The 18,938-nt window shown below is 48.5% G+C and overlaps 1 protein-coding gene across 2 annotated transcripts in view; it reads left to right on the top strand.

The window, feature by feature from the left end:
- Window positions 1-17,215, top strand: part of DSTYK (dual serine/threonine and tyrosine protein kinase) — a 60,854-nt gene extending 43,639 nt beyond the window's left edge. For both annotated transcript variants that reach the window (XM_078078299.1, XM_036123872.2), the window contains exons 4-13: window positions 2,326-2,558; window positions 2,963-3,046; window positions 3,679-3,855; window positions 4,784-4,913; window positions 5,644-5,800; window positions 6,251-6,383; window positions 8,418-8,531; window positions 9,950-10,064; window positions 12,068-12,202; window positions 12,804-17,215. In XM_078078299.1, the coding sequence (XP_077934425.1) occupies window positions 2,326-2,558; window positions 2,963-3,046; window positions 3,679-3,855; window positions 4,784-4,913; window positions 5,644-5,800; window positions 6,251-6,383; window positions 8,418-8,531; window positions 9,950-10,064; window positions 12,068-12,202; window positions 12,804-12,991 (1,466 nt within the window). In that variant the 3' untranslated portion in view covers window positions 12,992-17,215. The remainder of the gene's footprint in view (window positions 1-2,325; window positions 2,559-2,962; window positions 3,047-3,678; window positions 3,856-4,783; window positions 4,914-5,643; window positions 5,801-6,250; window positions 6,384-8,417; window positions 8,532-9,949; window positions 10,065-12,067; window positions 12,203-12,803) is intronic.
- Window positions 17,216-18,938: the final 1,723 nt, after the last annotated feature.

Raw genomic sequence — 18,938 nt, 5'->3', positions numbered from 1 at the left:
TTATTACAGTTGTTTATGTTCTTCTGAGTGTTTTCTAAAATCCGAGAGAGGGAGGAGAACAGGGTCTTGTTTATCATCATATCTCCTACAGCAGTTCACACAGAGATGTGTACACTACCTCGTGGGAGTTTGAATGAGTATGTGAATTTTGGTATATGGCTGTGTCACACTTACCCAGAGGAAACGGACTCCACTTTAGCAAGCACAGGAAGCCTTATTTCTTATAGGCCTTTCTAAAGATGAGCAAAGGTAACTCTGGTGAATTCCCAGTGTGGGGAGGACTTGCAGTGGAGATCCTAAGAAGGCTTTTGACTAACTTAGGATGCTGGGGCCTCAGTGTCGGCATCATAGCGCACAGGATAAAGGGGGCAGGGCAGGGAGGTTGGGCAGTCTGTGAAATATTTGATTGTTTATTATGTGCCAGGGATACCATGTCTGGTACCTGGGATGCAGTGGTTAGTTCAACAGACGCAGGGGGAACTGGGAACAAGTAGATCAGACATCTGGCTCTATTAACTACATGGTGGATTTGTGAAGCCACTTTCCAAGTTAGCTGTGTATTAGATAGGACTAACCGTGTTCTAAGTTCTTTCTGGGGATCCTTGAGGCAATGGTAAGTAGATTTAGAAGAGAGCTACCACATAGCCTAAGGAGCTGGATTTCTGGTATTGGTTTTTGTTTTAAAATAAAGGTAACGTGGGGCACCTGGGTGGCTCAGGCGGTTAAGCATCTGACTTGGGCTCATGTCGTGATCTCAGGGTCCTGGGATCAGGCCCCATGGCAGGCTCTGGTCCCTCTCCCTCTGCCCCTCCCCCCACTCATGCGCACGTGCGCGCTCTCGCTCTCTCAAATAAAATCTTAAAAAAATAATAAAATAGAGGTAATGCATTACATACATACTTCAGAAAATACATTTTTTTAAAGATAATACCTACATGCATAGTACTTCACTCAGAGATATAAAGATACTGTCCTCCAGCCACCTAGTTTTCCTCCATATGTTCTTCTGCCCCTTGCTTTTTCACTGAACTCACATCTTAGAGATCTTCCCATAAACGTACACATGGATTTGTCTTCTTCTAATAGATGTACCTGATTTTATTCAACTATACCCCTACTGATGGACATTTAGGCTCATTCTTTCTTTTTTCTTTTTTGCTATTACAAACTCTACTGCATTATCATTTACATGCATACCTTTGGGGCTTGTAAAGGTATATTTCTAGAAAAACAATTCCTAGAAGCAGAATAGTTAGGTCAAAGGGTATGTAGATATTTTTGTTTGTTGGTTGGTTAGTTTAAAATTTTGATTGGTTGGGCGCCTGGGTGGCTCAGTTGGTTGAGCGACTGCCTTCGGCTCAGGTCATGATCCTGGAGTCCCTGGATCGAGTCCCGCATCGGGCTCCCTGCTCGGCAGGGAGTCTGCTTCTCCCTCTGACCCTCCCCCCTCTCATGTGCTCGCTCTCTCTCATTCTCTCTCTCTCAAATAAATAAATAAAATCTTTAAAAAAATAAAAAATAAAAAATAAAATTTTGATTGGTTAAAAAAATTTTTTGGTAGATATTATGAGATTTCCTCTAAAGAGGTGACACCAATTTAAATTCGCACAGTAGACATCAGAGTGCCTTTTTAGGAGTGGAGTTTTTGCAGGTAATTTGTCTTCTCTTAAGTTCTGTCCTCTGACTTGCAGAACGGATTTCTAATTCTGGGAGGTAGTAGCAGGTTGGCCACAACATTTTAGGTTTTCTTTTTATTTAGTAATTGATTAACATCAAATCCCCAACTCTTGGATTTTTCCAGGAGTTCTGCAGTGTGAAATATTACGAAGATCCAAGGCAGTCCACAAGCTTGGGTTTTAGATGCTAGCTGTCGTCCTTCCTAACTGTACCGTCCCCTTCCCAGTGCCCCCTCTGTCCTCTCCTTGAGGTTGTTTCCTGACCTATAAAATATGACCAGTAATACCCACCTGACAAAGTTATCGTGAGGATTAAATTCGATTACATATATAAAATATTTATTATGGTGCCTCTCAAATAGTCTGCACTCAATAAATATTCCACCTGTCCTATAAAAGTGACATAAAAGCGGACAAAATCAATAGGCTCATTCTAGACACAGTTGCTCCTTCTCAGGATCCTTAGATGCCCTAGTTAGTAGAGGACCGCGTGGCCCCGGATCACGCCGAGGGTCAGAGTTCGCCAGCCAGCCGTGTGTTTTATAGCCATCGTCATGGCAGCTCCGTGGCTTTGATGGGGAGAGGCCTTTATTCTGAGTGCCTGCCCCTTCCCCTCACAGCCAACTGGCTTCTCTCTCTGCCTCCACAGATGTCATTGTCCCCGAGAATGGAGAGGCAGTGGGCACCAGAGAAATCAAATGCTGCATCCGGCAGATCCAGGAGCTCATCATCTCCCGGCTCAATCAGGCAGTGGCTAGCAAGCTGATCAGCTCAGTGGATTACCTGCGCGAGAGCTTCGTCGGGACCCTGGAACGCTGTCTGCAGAGCCTGGAGAAGTCCCAGGACGTCTCTGTTCACATCACCAGTAATTATCTCAAACAGGTACTCGAAGACCGGTTAGACGCCACGTCACAGATAACACAGGAAACAGAGCCCACCCGCAAGCCTGACCTCAAGCTAGCCAAGAATTTCCCTTTCACCTTTTTGCCCATCCGATTGGAATTTTATTTCGTTTTCCCGTCACATGGCCCCTGCCCATCAGAGGTGCTTGTGAACTGCAAAATCGCAGTTAAGGCAACATGCAGGGCGGTGAAGATGGAAGTAAAGGGGCCCAAAGAGTCACAAAATAAATGATCAACCCATGTAGACCCTGCACGTTTATGGAAGGATATATTTGGGAACCTTGAAACAGGACTCTGTGCTTTAAGTAAATATTATTTATCACATTTTTTAATCGGCCACTCTGCTCAGGGCATCTTGATTTTCTTTTGTGTGTTCTCTTTCAGATCTTAAATGCCGCCTATCACGTTGAAGTTACGTTTCACTCAGGGTCCTCGGTTACAAGGATGCTATGGGAGCAAATCAAACAGGTGGAGCTTCCGTAGAGAAACATTTTCCGCCCCTCGTTGGCTCAGATGAACCTTAAGCACTAATAGCGACTGATGTCTAGGATATTCTGTTGGTGTAGGGTGGCCATTTGTCCTGGTTTGTCTGCCCGGGAGAGTTCTGATTTGCACCTATTCTGAAATAATTAGGAACAGTGCCCCTTTAATGCTTAAAATAGTGCATTTAAATGAAATTTTATGCAGCCATAAAACTCTCCTTCACTAGCTTCTTCATATTCCTTTTTCCCAGCTTGAATGTTTTCTCAGACCCAAGCTTTGTTGCCAGAGGCCATTTGTGTGGTTTCTTTTCCTGAATTTGATGTGGCTCTTTTTCCATACCAGGTTCAGAAAGAGAATTCTCAGGCACCCTGGCACTAACTGTACATAGTGAGGGCTTGTGAGCACGTAGACTAGGCCTAGTGTTCCTTGATGCTTTCCCTTGGTCTGAGCCCTGATTCTGAGGTCGATGGAATTGGCGAGGAGTCTTGGCCATCACGTGGCTCCATTCTTCATAGCCTGCTCCTAACGACTGGCTAGGCCCGAGGGGAAGGGCGTTGGTTCTTTCTGGTGGCTCCTGTCTCCCACCCTTGAGTGTTCTCACTGACCTCATCCTGCAGATCATCCAGCGCATCACGTGGGTGAGCCCACCTGCCATCACGCTGGAATGGAAGAGGAAGGTGGCCCAGGAAGCCATCGAGAGCCTCAGTGCCTCCAAGTTGGCCAAGAGCATCTGTAGCCAGTTCCGGACCCGGCTCAACAGTTCTCACGAAGCTTTTGCGGCCTCATTACGGCAGGTGGGTGTGTGGGAAGAGAGAGAAGAACCTACCTGCTGGGGAACATTTTGCCCACTGCTCTTCATATAATTTTTATAAAATGATCAGTATATTTTCTTCCTGGCTATTAAACGATAATATTATGTTATGGGAAGTTTCATCAGTACATTTTTCATGTGGAGATTTTTCTAACTCCAGGGAACATGGAGGGAACTCAGTTAATTTCTCCCCATTTCACTGAGTGAGGAATGAAAATCAAGGGGTAGGAATTCTGGGCGCCTGGGTGGCTCAGTCGTTAAGCGTCTGCCTTCAGCTCAGGTCATGATCCCAGGGTTCTGGGATTGAGCCCCGCATCGGGCTCCCTGCTCCTCAGGAAGCCTGCTTCTCCCTCTCCCACTCCCCCTGCTAGTGTTCCCTCTCTCACTGTGTCTCTGTCAAAGAAATAAATAAAATCTTTAAAAAAGGGGGGGTAGGAATTTTATTTAAGTTATTTAGTATTTTAGGAATGAGTCAGAAAAAGGATGACTTTGTAACTCTCATACTGGTTCACAGTTATGTGACATCTGCTTGTCCCCTTGGGGTGGATGTATACATGTGTCATGTGTCAAGGTCATGTGTACATGTGTGTAGAGTGTGGGGTATGGGGATGTGGGTATGCATCCAGTTATGTGACATCTGCTTGTCCCCTTGGGGTGGATGTGTACATGTGTCATGTGCCAAGGTCATGTGTACATGTGTGTAGAGTGTGGGGTATGGGGATGTGGGTATGCATCCAGGAGGAACAGTTATTACTTACCAAGAGCTCACTGTGTACCAGTCACGTTATGGACGTCTTGTATAACTCTCACAGTTACCCTTAGGAGGTAGCTGTTATTACCCCATATAATAGGTGAGGAAGCCAAGCTGGGGACTTGATAAGTCACATGACTTTTTTCTGTTTCCCTCCCAGCTAGAAGCTGGCCACTCAGGCCGGTTGGAGAAAACAGAAGATCTGTGGTTGAAGGTTCGGAAAGATCATGCCCCACGCCTGGCTCGCCTTTCTTTGGAAAGCCGTTCTTTACAGGACGTCTTGCTGCATCGTGAGTCCTTGTTTTTCCCAAGGAAATGGGAAGAAGGTTCTGGATACCTGACATTCTCATGTTCTACCTTGGAAAATCCCAGTGTCTAAAGCTGCTTCCTTGCAAAGCTGCCTCAGCACCCCCTGATGTGTTTCTGAATTCCTAAAGTCTGGTCCTGCTATTTATACAATTCAGACAACATGACTGAAGTTTATTTAAATCGGACCAGTTAGGTTACTTTCTACTAGTTTCCAGTAGCATCAGAATTTCTTCCCCAAGCATAATTATGACTTCCTACTCCTAGGTCCACGTCTAAGAATCTTTTTTTTTTTTAAAAGATTTTATTTATTTATTTGAGAGAGAGAGCGAGCAAGAGAGCACGAGCACGGGGGCAGAGTGAGAAGCAGACTCCCAGCTGAGCAGGGAGCCCGACGTGGGGCATGATTGCAGGACCCCAAGATCATGACCTGAGCCAAAGGAAGATGCTTAACTGACTGAGCCACCCAGGCACCCTAAGAATCTTTTTTTTTTAACAAGATATTTTATATATTTTTTCATCTGCAGTCTTCAAGATTTTATTTTTAAGTAATCTGTACACCCAATGTGGGGCTCGAACCCACAACCCCGAGATCAAGAGTCACGTGCTCCACTGACCAAGCCAGCCAGGTGCCCCACATGTCTAAGAGTCTTAGGGAGGTTGCCCAGCAAGTTCTCATTCCTCCTGCCTTATCTCTGTGTCCATACTTGATAGGTAAACCTAAACTGGGACAGGAGCTAGGCCGGGGCCAATATGGTGTGGTGTACCTGTGTGACAATTGGGGAGGACACTTCCCTTGTGCCCTCAAGTCGGTCGTCCCTCCAGATGAGAAGCACTGGAATGACCTGGCTTTGGAGTTCCACTACATGAGGTAGGTTCTCCTGTCATTCATCTCTATGGGAGAAGATCCAGAGAAGAAGCCAGAAGCCTGGCTTTTGTACCAAGGTCATGTACCAAGAGCTACAGCACGCCGTGTCTCTCCCTTCCTGTGTCCCCAGATGTTGTAGCCAGTGTTTCTGTGTTGGGCCCAGAAATGTGCTCTCTTGCAGGCCTTCATGGTCTCTTCCCTTTCCCTACCATCCCGATTTCTCAGACTCTGCCTTCCGTTTGACTTCTTAGTCCTTAAGGCCTGTCAGTCTTTAGATTCCGTAATTCCGACTCCTTGTTAGAGAGGCCACTCTCTTGGCCCTCCCTCTGCACTGAGGGCCACGACGTCTGGCCCTGGACAAGAGTGGTCTCAGGGGACTCCTGCCTATGTGGCAGCACGCTGTCGCGATTGGAGCCGGAGCGTTGCAGCCCCGGCCTCTCTCGTTCGCACCAGGTCTCTGCCGAAGCACGAGCGCTTGGTGGATCTGCACGGCTCGGTCATCGACTACAGCTACGGCGGCGGCTCCAGCATTGCTGTGCTGCTCATCATGGAGCGGCTGCACCGGGACCTCTACACTGGGCTGAAGGTGAGGCAGGAAGAGGGGGCTGGGCGCGGCCGGAGCCACACCCGCGGGCTCCTCTCTGGCCGGCCTTCTGTTCTTGTTTAGCCAGACCTGCTGGCTTTCACAAGACATTTTTTGGCAATAATCAAGCTTTATTACCCTTATTTCCAAAAAACCTTAAACATTTCTCAGAATCGATTTTTTGGCCCAGTTTATATCCAGAGTACTGCCAGTTCACCACTTTTACCTCTTGTGGTGGTAAAAATCTAGACAACTCAGAAGAACAGAAAAGCATCCTGTAACTTTGCTATTTTTCCTCTTTTTTTGCTCTTGATGGGTACAGCGAGTGTTTGTTGTTTAGTCAACAAATATTTATTAGTGACTACTTTGTACAAGACCCTGTGTTAAGCACTATAAGGGGATATCAAAAAGTGAAATTGCCAGGGGCACATGACTGACTCAGTCGGTAGAGCATGTGACTCTCGATCTTGGGGTCCTGAGTTCAAGCCCCATGTTGGGCATAGAGCTTACTTAAAAAAAAAAAAAAAAGGTGTAATTGCCAGAAGCTTTTAAGAGACTTGCTGTCGGTGAATATTTCATTAAGATTTGGTGTTTGAGTGTGATAAATCCACCTTGATGGGTAAAATTTGGGCAGGTAGAAAGAAGAGGCCGTACCAGCAGGAAGGAATAGCATAATGCCCAGAGCATTTGAAGGACACTAGTCATGTTGGAGCGGCTGTCTGGGAATAGAGGGGCATGATGTGCAAAAAAATCTTGAGAAGAAATTACAGAACACCAAAATTAAGAATTTCCATAGACTTCAAATTCCGTTGTACACCATGAAATGCTGTTGAAATTTTTTTTTTTTTAGATTTTTATTTATTTATTTGACAGAGAGAGAGATAGTGAGAGCAGGAACACAAGCAGGGGGAGTGGGAGAGGGAGAAGCAGGCCTCCCGCCGAGCAGGGAGCCCGATGTGGGGCTCGATCCCAGGACCCTGGGATCACAACCTGAGCCAAAGGCAAACGCTTAACAACTGAACCACCCAGGCGCCCCGCTGTTGAAAGATTTTGAGTGAAGGTGAAGTACCCTCAGTTCGATGTCGAGTTTCCTTCACCCAAAGCAACCACAAGGGACGTGGAGACATTCCTTTTTCTGGTCCCTACATGGGGGCTGGGTGGGACAGGGGGAAGCTAATCACAGAGTATCTGGGTAGGTCCCTTCTCACAGATTACATGGAAGCTTCTGGATAGAAGACAGGAATCCTTAGAAATGATTGCAAGAGCCATGAGAAATCAGTAGGATGGAGGAAATGACTCTCCCGCTGGCTCACCCTCTTCATTTCAGAGGAGTTAGGCTCAGCACTGTCTGATGCTTTCCCACAAGTGCGCTGAGCTTCTGGATGAGTGATGTAATGTTCTCTGGAATTCAAGAGGCCCTAAGCTGGAGGCATGGTAAAAGTAAGATGAGTGACTTTGATATTTGAATCCATAAAGCCAAACCTGGGCTAACCAGGCCTACAAAGCAGTGGAAGGCATTCTGCCCGAGAGACCTAGAAATCCTTTTTTTTTTTTTAATACTTTTATTTTTTAATTTTTAAAAAATAATCTCTACGCCCAACATGGGGCTCGAACTCACAACCCCGAGCTCAAGAATCACATGCTCTACCGACTGAGCCGGGCAGACGCCCCGAGACCTAGCACTACTTTGAGCCTCAAGGGCAGTTCCGGAGTCTGTTCGGGGCTTGGAAATGAGCTCACGCCTCCGGGTGTTGGCCTGCGCCCCCTCTAGTGCCATGTGGGGTCATCCGGCCGCTGCATGCGGCCTCCAGGCAGTGTTATCGGGCCTCACAGCTTGTCCTTCCTTGCTCTCCCTCGGCTTCCTTCTAACTGCTTTCCTCTTCCTTTCTTCCCGCCTGCTTCTCTGCCCTTGTCCTCTGTGTGCCCCAGCACCGGCTGCCTTGCAGCGCCCCGCAGAAGGAGCTCTTAGTGGGTTTAAGCACGCTGGACTGAGGAGTTGTCTTGTTAGTGATGAGTGAGCCCTTTTGTCTCCCCAAGGCTGGGCTGACGCTGGAGACCCGTCTGCAGATAGCACTAGATGTGGTGGAAGGGATCCGCTTCCTGCACAGCCAGGGACTCGTGCACCGTGATATCAAGCTAAAAAATGTCCTGGTAAGTAGAGCTGTTTCCCCGAGATAACGCCCTGTCTCTGTGGCTTAAGTGGCTGTCGGAGGGTCCTCCTACATGTGAGTGGGATCGCGGGGCGCACCTGCCGGGAACGCACTGGAGTTGACAGCAGATGGGTTGATGGCATCTTGGATGTAAGGTTTGGGGAGTGTCAGGCTGCCTCCTAGACCAGGCTTCTGTTGCTTAAAGTTTTTTCTCCCAACACTGTTGTGGACATGTAAACGTACACAACAGTGGTCTGATGGAGACCCACATATCGTTCATCTGATTCATGGTCTCTTTCTCCGGGGTTCATCTCTCTCTGTTCCTCAGTCTCTCTCTCTCTCTCTCTCTCACACACACACACACACACTTTTTTACTCAACTGTAGGAAAGTAAGCTACAGATAGCACAGTACTCCTAAATACTTGAGCTCGTATCTCCTATAAAGGACATTTTTCTGTGTAATAAAAATGCTATTATCACACCAAAGAAATTTAACGTCAATACAATACTGTTAGTTAATAAACAAACAGTTTATATTAACATTTCCCAGTTACCCAGACACAGTCCGTTTGTTTGATCGATCCAGGGTCACTCCAGGGATCAAACAGTGTACTTTGTTGTCATGTTTTCCTGTCCTCCTTTAATCTAGAATAGTCCTTCTGCCCTTTTTTGCTTTTGTGATGTTTTTGAGGATTCCAGGTCTGGTTGTTGTTTAGAGTTTGGTCAGAGGTTCTGGATAAGGGCTGAGATGGGTAAATGCACCGTCAAAGGGAAGGTGATCATGAACCCACCAGTCCTGGTATCTCAGTTCTGAAGAATCTTCTGACCTACTCCTCTTGAAGCTGTATTGGATATCATCAAGGTGTGTCTGGCAACACGTACATGATATATATAAAGATGACAGCAGTGTGGGGGAAGGGAGAGATTGCCCTAAAATCATAGGCTGAAACCTGAGAGGCTTATCAATAGTCAAATGAGGCACAGATTTATTCTCTTGGGCCTTTAGGAAAGGAAACTGCAGGGAATTCAAGCAACTCTCCTCAGCTGACCAGAGGACCTCAGCCTTCTTCCTTCGTGACTTTCTGCCCTGGGGTCTGGAGGTCCGAGGAGAATCATCAGGAACTGAAATACTTTCCTCGGTGTCTTTCGCTTTATTCATTCTTCCAAGACTTACTAAGTTTCTGTGATGTGCCAGGCACTATGCTAAGGGCGAGGGATACAAAGGCAAAGAAGATAGCCCCTGCCATCCAGGTTGCTGACAGTCTGGGGAGAAGACAGGAGTGGGAACAAATCTGGAGACAGGAAGGCTTAATTAAGTGCTACTTGAAGGTAGACGCCTGCTTCTGAGCTTGACTGTGCATCTGAGAGCTGTGTGCAGGATCCGACGCAGGCTCACTCTCGCCCTGCTTTGTTGGCAGCTGGACAAGCAGAACCGTGCCAAGATCACTGACTTAGGATTCTGCAAGCCAGAGGCCATGATGTCAGGCAGCATTGTGGGGACGCCAATCCATATGGCCCCTGAACTTTTCACAGGTAAGCCGTGGGGCAGGGAGTGGGCTTCAGCAGGGCTCCGTACTTAAACCCTGAGGGCTACCCCTTGGGCTAAGTAGTATCCACAAGTACTCCTGGCAGATCTGGTGCAGGCAAGGGAGAAGCAGAGGAGGGAGACCTCTAAGGCAGGGCAGGGGAGAAGGAAAAATGCACACGGGAGACACCAGGTCTTCTTGTGCAGGTTTCTCCGGCTGTTCGCGCCATAATTGCCGTAATCAGCCAATTGGTTGATCAGTAAATACTGATTGAATGGTTTCTATATGTCAGGAGTTGGCCCTGATCATTAAGGAACTTGCAGATGACAGAGATGCACTGAGAGAGGTAGGATAATTAGGAAGCAGTATAGGACAGTGTGTGACAAGGCACTAAAATGGGTGCCACCTAACGTGACGGTGTTCAGACAGGTGATGAAGGTTGAAATGTTTGACAGTTTTGTGTAGAAGTGAGATGTTGGGTGGAACTTGAGTCAGGTCTGGAAAAATTGGTCTGTGGGAAGGGAACCCGTAGGAAGTGTGCTCTTTGAGCTGGGCAGCATGAGTATGCTTTTTCATATATTTTGTTCCATTTAATCCTCACGGCCCTTCTGTGGTGATGGTGATGGATTTTTATGCCCACGTCACAGATAAAGTCGAGTCCAGATTGGTGAACTTCAGAAAGCCACCCCAAAACACTAGAGATGATGGAGCTGGGATTGGAATCTAGGTTTTTCTGGCTCTAGAATCTAACCATGTGTCACGAAGGAGAGAACATTCTGGAGGCTGGGGAAAGGGAAATAGGAAAATTGCAGCATCAGCACGACAGGAAGGAAATCCAGGTGGGGAGTAACAGCAGACAAGGCTGGAGATGAGATGCTCTGAGCTTGAACTCTGCGCGGAGGAGCGAAGGCTCGGTGTGGGGGCCGTGAGGAACTTGAGCTTGTGCGCAGGCGCGGGCAGAAAACACGTTCGTGGAAGGTTAGCTTAGCAGCGGGAGGTGGAGGGGTTCGAGTGGGCAGAGCAGTGGGGCTCGTGTCCGGGAGCAGGCTGCTGGTGATGCGGCGGGTGCCAGGGCAGCTCCAGCGGGGAGCGGGCGAGATCGTGTGATCAACGGAACACCCGCGACCAGCAGCGGAGAGGGGCCGGGCGAGGACCCGAGGGCTCGAGCCTCACGGACGGGGCATGGTTGCGGCGTTGCCGAGGCGGACGCGAAGGTCACGGCGGGCCCCTCGGCGGCGCGGGGAGGAGCTGGGATCGGCGCCCTGCGCGGCCTCCGCTCGTTAGCCTCGCGCACAGCGCTGCCCCCGGCCCTCCGCGGAGTCGGGCACCGAAGGATTGGGGCTGGCTGGAGCCACAGCGCAGCCGAGCGCGCACGCAGCGTGTCTCTTCCTCTGGATTTACTTCTTAAAGAAGTTCTGTAGCCACTGCTTTCATTTTCTTTTGGCGACTTCGTATTTCATTTCCCTGTATTGTTTCTCTGCAGTCCTATTGCTGACAGAAGAACCTTTTCCAAAATACGTTCTTTGTGTCACCTGCTGCCCTAAAACATAAGGGACTTCCTGCTGTCCATCGAATCGAGACTTTTCTGTCTGACTTTTTAAAAATCTTTACCTTCTGGTTCCAATCTACCCACCCACCTGTTTCCCAGCCTTATTTCCCTAATCCGACCTTTCAGGATGAGTCTTTTTGGCTGTTCCATCAAAATCATTCCAATTTTAGTCTATGTGCTGCCGAAGCGAGCAGTGTTCCATCAAAATCAGAGGCCTGTCCTCCTCCTTTGTCAGGCTCCAGCCTCAGCTCTCCTGGTATCTAGCGCTGCCCTCCCCGTGCTGTGGTTTGGGGTGTAATAAGATGGGCGTTGTCAACGGTCCTGCCAACCGGGGTTCTTAGGGGAGGCAATGGATGTTAAAAGCTTTAGGAAAAAAGGTGTGGAGACCTCTGCAGACCCCGTGAGTGGGGATGCAGCTGCTCTCCGTCCCTGGCTCACTGTCTCGCCCCTTCTCGCTCCAGGGAAGTACGATAATTCCGTCGATGTCTACGCCTTTGGCATTCTCTTCTGGTATATCTGCTCGGGCTCTGTCAAGCTCCCTGAAGCATTTGAGAGGTGTGCCAGCAAAGACCATCTCTGGAACAACGTGCGGAGAGGTAAGAGCCACAAGCCCTACCTTGTCCTGACTCCCCACCACCCCCACCATCACCACCGCTGAGAGCAGCGGGACCACATACCGTCACGGAATCCAGGAAAGACACTGAAGTCAGGCCTTCGCTTTCAGGCAGTACTGTACTGAACTGTTTGTTTCTTTCTTTTTTTTTCCTAAGATTTTAGTTATTTATTTGTCAGAGAGAGAGGTGGGGAGAGAGAGGGAACACAAGCAGGGGGAGGGGCAGAGGGAGAAGCAGGCTCTCCGCTGAGCAGGGAGCCCGATGCGGGGCTCGATCCCAGGACCCTGGGATCATGACCTGAGCCGAAGGCTGACGCTTAACCGACCGAGCCACCCAGGCGTCCCTGTACTGAACTGTTTCAAGAAGGCTTTTTTCTTGAACATTTCCAATTCTTCAACTTCCTATGCCAGTGCATTCCAGTTTGTTGTCACCGTTACTACTAGGTTCTGACCTCAGTGTTTGCAGTTGAAGCCAGAACTCCGGAGCCCCACTTGGGCGATCAGTCTGCGAGCTGGTCGGGCCTCATCGTGGCACGGGCCCCCTCTCACTGACCCTGGCCTTGTTTCCATGTGCCTTTCTCCAGGGGCCCGGCCAGAGCGTCTTCCTGTGTTTGACGAGGAGTGCTGGCAGTTGATGGAGGCCTGCTGGGACGGGGACCCCTCTCAGAGACCTCTCTTGGGCATCGTCCAGCCCATGCTCCAGGGCATCATGGACCGGCTATGCAAGTCAAATTCTGAGCAGCCAAACAGAGGACTCGATGATTCTACTTGAAAGCAAAGACCTTTCTCCTTTACTCTCTATTTCTTTCCTTCCCCTCACCTTTTGGCCATGGGAAGAATTTGACATTTATTCAGAGAGCTCCCGAGGGAACTGATGCTTGCTGGGCAGCTTGAGACCTTCCCAGGCAGCGATGCCTCCTGGACAGTGAAGAGTTGGCTGGCTGTGGGTCACGTTCAGCAGCTCACTGATGCCCCAAGCCATCCCATTAGCAAAAGATTGTCTAGGACACGTAAACGCCGAAGAATGCAATGTTCCAGCCTCAGAACTGAAAAGGAGGCAAATGTACCAATTGTCTGTTCACTGTATGTTGCTAAGACAGGCGGGGCACTGCAGTGGCGATAGTATTAAAAACTATAATTTTCGTAATTTTGGCTCTAGCTAGGAATAGTTTGGTTCTATCGCATCGTCAGGACCCTTAGGAAATTTGAACTTAGTTCCGGGATTGTGAGAACATAGGAGCAAAACAGCAACTTGCTGCTCCCCGCACCCGGATCTCAGGTTGCAGCGGCCAGAGGCCCCAGTGAGGGGGCTGGAAACAGAGCTGTCTGTTCCTTCTGGTGCCAGTGTGTTTACATTTAGAGGACTGACTTCTGGGGGTGGGTGTCACGGTCACATCACCAAGAGGCCACAAAAAGAAAAAAAAACGTGTACACACATGTATATATATACATATGTGATTGGATTTTGAGTTACTGCTAACCCCAGGATAGAATCTCTTCTTCTTCCCTTTGGTCTTGATTTTTTCCCCCCCGTTTTTGGTCTCAAGATGGGGAAACTCTAGTTAACATGGTATCTGGGGATGAGTATCTGAGTAAAACTGACCGGTACGGAGTAACTGGTGAGACCGGAGACATGGGCAGTGATCTGGAGGCCGTGGGCTTCCCTGCAAACCTACTAGGAGGATACCAGGTTGTTTCTAAAACTTAGAAGAATCAAAAATTCCCATTTTTGTGTTTGAATCTAACACACTGATGTTTTTAAATTCCATCAATGAGCTTTTTAACCGAGATTTCTTTTGCAACTCGTCCCTTCATTTTACTTTATTTTGAATATAACTTGAGAAGGAAAGCACCAGATGAAAGAGAATGCTTTCTGTAGCTCTGTGTGTTCCTCTCACATCTGTGTGTGCGCGTCTGGGACGGTTCCCCTCCCCTTCGGCTGGGAGGCGTGCTGGTGGGCTTTTGGAGCGTGTGTCAGGAAGTGTGCCTAGGTGGGGAAATTCTGGAGGGGGACAATTTACATGTTGATGCATCTCAGATCTTGACTTAAAGCCTCACTCAACCGAGATGGTCCATTTGATTTAGAACACCAGGTGGGTGAAGGAATAGACAGTGGAGGTGAGTAGCCTCCGTCCATCTGCCTAATTTCCAAGCACTGTGGTCTCTCCCCTGTGCCTGGCCCCCAAGTCTGTGAAGCAGGTCCCTGAGTAGGTGTGTAAGGAAATGGGCAGATTTGCTGCTAGAATTTTGTAGGGTTGTTTCTGAGAGAATGACCATCTCTTAAACATTGAGTATAAATGGCATCTACAAGAAATTTTTCATATAACTCTTAAAGTTCAGTTTTCACTCTTTGACTCTGCTGGGCTCTGATGATGATACACTTGAGCGTAGTAAGCCTCCAAGCACTTGGAGCCCTTTAGAAACTCCGTATAGTGCTAAGAAACTTTTTACTTGCAAACAATAAAGTGACCGACCCAGTGTCTTTGGGTTCTATATGAGCTCCAGCCTTGTTCTGGTGGAATGTTCAGTAGATCTCTTAGAATTGTTAACAGCCATTTGTAGCTTTACTTCTTCAAGTCACTCTATTCTTGTCTGCATTAACTTGTTTGTCCTCCTGGGGACTATGATGGGGCTTCCAGGAAGCCAGGTTTTCCAGTTTAAAAAGGAGAGGTGAATAGTGTCTACCTGCCGAAAAATCAGTCTGTTCTGTACGAAATTTCAGGAAAGATCTTCTATAGTTCCCTTTCCCAGAGACTCTTCCTTTACTCCAGCTCAAATCAGGAGTCCGTGCTTACGTTGTGGAAGCCACATTTCTAACATTCTTCCAAAGTCTTAGTTCCTACCCCCATTCATGCAGGGGCTCGTGGGGGGGGGGGTAGGTTTTCCTCTACCCAGTGTCCCTTTTCAGTTTGTCCCCTCCCTGCAGCTTAATCTGCTCTCAGGCACCAGTTTCCTAGCAGATTCCCACATTTTTTGCCTGAGTGAGAAGGGAGGATGGGAGGGACTAATGCTAAGTAAGACAGTAGTTGTGTTAACAATTCATTACAAAAAAGTATTTTGAGAAAAGGTGCAAGATATTCCTGAAGATCTCCAGGCCAGCCAAAGTCCATGTAGAGATATTTGGAGGTGTTATTTGAACACTCAGCGGGCTGAGTGTGGGAATACATATATATAACACGTACATACTTTGCTTTTGTTTTATAACATTGTCAGCTAATTTGGCATTCTTTGTTCCTTGGCACCCATTATTACTAAAGTGATGGAATGCCATGAAATGTACTGTACTGTATATTACTTGGGAAGACACTAGGTATTCAAAGAAGTCTGGGGGCACTTGGGCTGTAGCGGGCTCAACAAGACCAAAGTCCTAAAGATTTTACCTCCTAGCTTTGGTTGTATGTGCTCCCGAGTGGTGAGGTGAGATTGTGGCTGGGGGAAGAGGAAGGATGGGACGGGTTACCCTTACTGTGTTCTGTCCTTCTAATCAACTTCATTAGGGCAACTTACCCCAGCCTGAAAATGATCACCTGGCCATTTTTAACACGCTTGAAGTCCAGTCACTTGCGTTACTTCAGAACTGAGTGAGGGACCTTCTTGCAGAGCAATCAAGACATGGCGGAGCGTGGGGCCCCGGAGCGGCTGACCCTATGCCTAGGGAGCTGGCAGGGAGGTCAGTCTGGCATGAGTTGGGGAATGCTTGTCTGGCTGAGGTTTCCACGGGTGGGCCCTAGTTCCTTGACCCTCTGTAGAGAGTGGCTCATTGATTGAGCAAGCCTTCCACTTCTCTAGGAAGGAGGGCTGTGCGGGTTCTTCCCAGACCAAAGAGAATCACTTGTGACTCCATCAATTTCAAGGGGACAGAGCCTATGTAGCAGCTTCTCCTAATTTTTAACACTAAAATTCAAGGAAACAGTGAAGGAAAGGACATATTACTGCCACAGATGGAAACGGGGGGACCGGTAGAACTCTCCCCCAGTACGTGTCAGCTCTCCGGTGCATCTTGGTGCATCTTTGCTGAGCTACCAAAGATGGCTTGGAAGTTGTTTCCAGACGGGAGAAGGGGTTTGGGGCGGCAGGGCTCCAAAGTAGTAACTGCACTGAATGACACTTTATTTTTTTTTGGCTTACTATTTAGCACTGAGAAGCCAAGAGGGATCGGTGATTATAGTAGCACTAAGGGGGCAGAGGTCCCCTGTGGCCTCGCTTTGGAGAGGAGGTAGGCTCGCTGTTCATCTGGCTAATCAGGGAGTCTCCGAAGCCCAGACTGCTTCGCAGCAGGATAAAGGGCCCTTGAAGAGTCCTTCGCCAAAAGAGTAGTTGCTTTCTTTGAGTTTTCAAAGTTTGACTTCTGGATTTGCTGGATCAAATAACCCACTTTTTCTTTAAAAGAAAAAAGTGGGTTTATCCTTCTAAATATAGGGGGGGACGGTTAGGGCTAGCGCTGTATTTAAGTGGGTGAGGAGGGAGCAACCTTCAGAAACTTGCATCGCAAACTCCTTTGGAGGTTGCAAGGAACACTGCTGTTCTTAAAAGGGTTTTATTTTTAACTTCATCTGCTTTGTTAACATCCAGTCCTGTCGAGATGCACGTGGAGACCATGGGAATACCTGGCCACCCGACTCAGAGGGTTGAGAAGGAAACCGGTCTGGACAGCATGTTGTCTTTTATCCTTATGTAATATTTTGTTTGTTTTAAAGGACTAATGTCTATTACAGTGTTAATAAAAGTGTAACATACTAAGTGTGTAGAATAAAAGTGCAATAACAAGAGGAAGTTACCTTGGCACAAACCTCAGTCGTTCACTCTCCCCTCCTGTGCTCTTCCCATAATACAGCAAACAAGACTGTGTTGTGTTTTTAAGAGTCATACCTATGGGTTAAATCTTCATCTAGTGTCGTTTTGGGTGGTTGGGTTTGGTTTTATAGAGTGTTCTGTATCCTTGTGGGGCTGCAGATACCACACGTGCTGTAGAATAAAGATCACATTAACGTTTGAAGCTTACCTCCCTTTGGCTTTGTTTCCCTTCCCTCCTGGGGTCAGAAGGATGCTGGAGCACCGTCCTCCCCCGGACAGTGCTCCAGATCTCTGGGTGCTTGACATTACCGCTACCAGAGGCTGGGGCAGGAGGGTGGGAGGGGCAGGTAGGGTGAGAGCAGTTTATTTTTCAGAGCCTTTCCCGGATTCACGCCCTTTTCCCCAGCTTCTCTTCAGCATGGACTTGCCGCATTGGGAGCTCGTGCACGAGCCGGACTACTCTCTGTTCCGCTGTGAGAGAATCTGACGATGGAAGCTACATACTGGCCCATCTGCATTTTCTATCTGGGCTCACCCCACTGTTGGGATCCGCTTGCTCGGCATTGCCTGGCGGGCACCAGCATCGGCCCCTCGCAGCCGAGGGCCACCACCGGCCGTCACCGCCACCATGGAAGGTCAGCAGGCAGCCTGCCGAGCTCTCGCACGGGGTGTGAGGGGTGGGTTTTTTGAGTTACAGGACCCTGCTAGCATGGCGGCCTCGCTTTTTGCTGCAACAGCAGGTGCTCCGACTGCCCCACCCGTTCGGCCAGGAGGGGGCAGCACACCCCAGGCAGTTGCTGTGTGTGTGCCCGAGTCTTCCAGGAAAAGCCGCAGCGGAACCCCGGGCGGTTCCCAGCCCGCCCCACCACCATAGACGGTTCCTGCACAGAAGCCTCGCCCCCCGGAGACACCTCCCACCGGCTCCAGCCGCCCTTCACAGCTAAATGCATCCGTCCTGGAGGCACGTTCTCTCTTCTCCTCGTGTCAAGTTCAGCGGGACAGTTCGCTTCACTTCCTCTCTTACCAGGACGACTTTGGAGAACGTAGCTGGTGGTAACACCTTTAGCCTGGGCCTGCTTTCCCAAGAACACCTCCCTCAGCAGGCAACCGCGCAGGGTAACCGGGGTGACCTTCTCGGTCCTGTGTCTGGGTGGGGCTCAGAGGGGAGAGGCCACCGAGTGTCTGAACATTATTAATTCAGCTTCAAAACGTCTGCCTTTAGCAGGATCCCATGGAGGCCCCCAAGTACTCACTGACTAGCCTCCTTTCAAGTGCGGTTATCATGGGGGGCTGCGCGCTGGTCAAGCCTTGTAGGGCCCTCCTCGGGATGACCTGCTCCTCAGTCTATTCTAACGGTAGCATTTCAAGTCAGTGGGAAAACAGACTATTTTATAAAACTGGCTCTCCACCTGAGGAAAAGATCCTGCAACAGAAAAGGTGAAGATCTAAATGTAAAAAAAAAAAAAAAACAACTATAAAGGAAGGAGTTTTTCTATCTGCTAGGCGCTATTCTAAATGCTTTCCATATATTAACTCATTAATCCCCACCACCACAACCCCATGTTACCGATGAGAAAATGAAGGCACAGAGAGATTAGCCAGAGCTAGGATCTGAACCTAAGAAGTGCAGCTAGCTCCAGAATTTCCACTTCTACAACTAACCATTACAACATGCCGCCTCTGGGGGAAAATGCGTGTCAGTATGTTGATGGATAGTTTGGGGACAGGGAGAACTTTCTTGAGTGTGGTCAGGAACCCAAAAGCCATAAAGAAAAAAATTATAGAAATTACAAAGAATGTAGGGGTGCCTAGGTGGCGCAGTCAGTTGAGTGTCCGACTTGGTTTCCGCTCGGGTCATGATCTCAGGGTTGTGAGATTGAGCCCTGTTTTGGGCTCTGCACTCAACGAGGAGTTTGCTTAAGACT

The sequence above is a fragment of the Halichoerus grypus genome, chromosome 7 (assembly GCF_964656455.1).
Source record: "Halichoerus grypus chromosome 7, mHalGry1.hap1.1, whole genome shotgun sequence".
Lineage (NCBI taxonomy): Eukaryota > Metazoa > Chordata > Mammalia > Carnivora > Phocidae > Halichoerus > Halichoerus grypus.
Note: the sequence above shows the minus strand (reverse complement) of the source record. Positions and strands in the feature narration are given on the sequence as shown.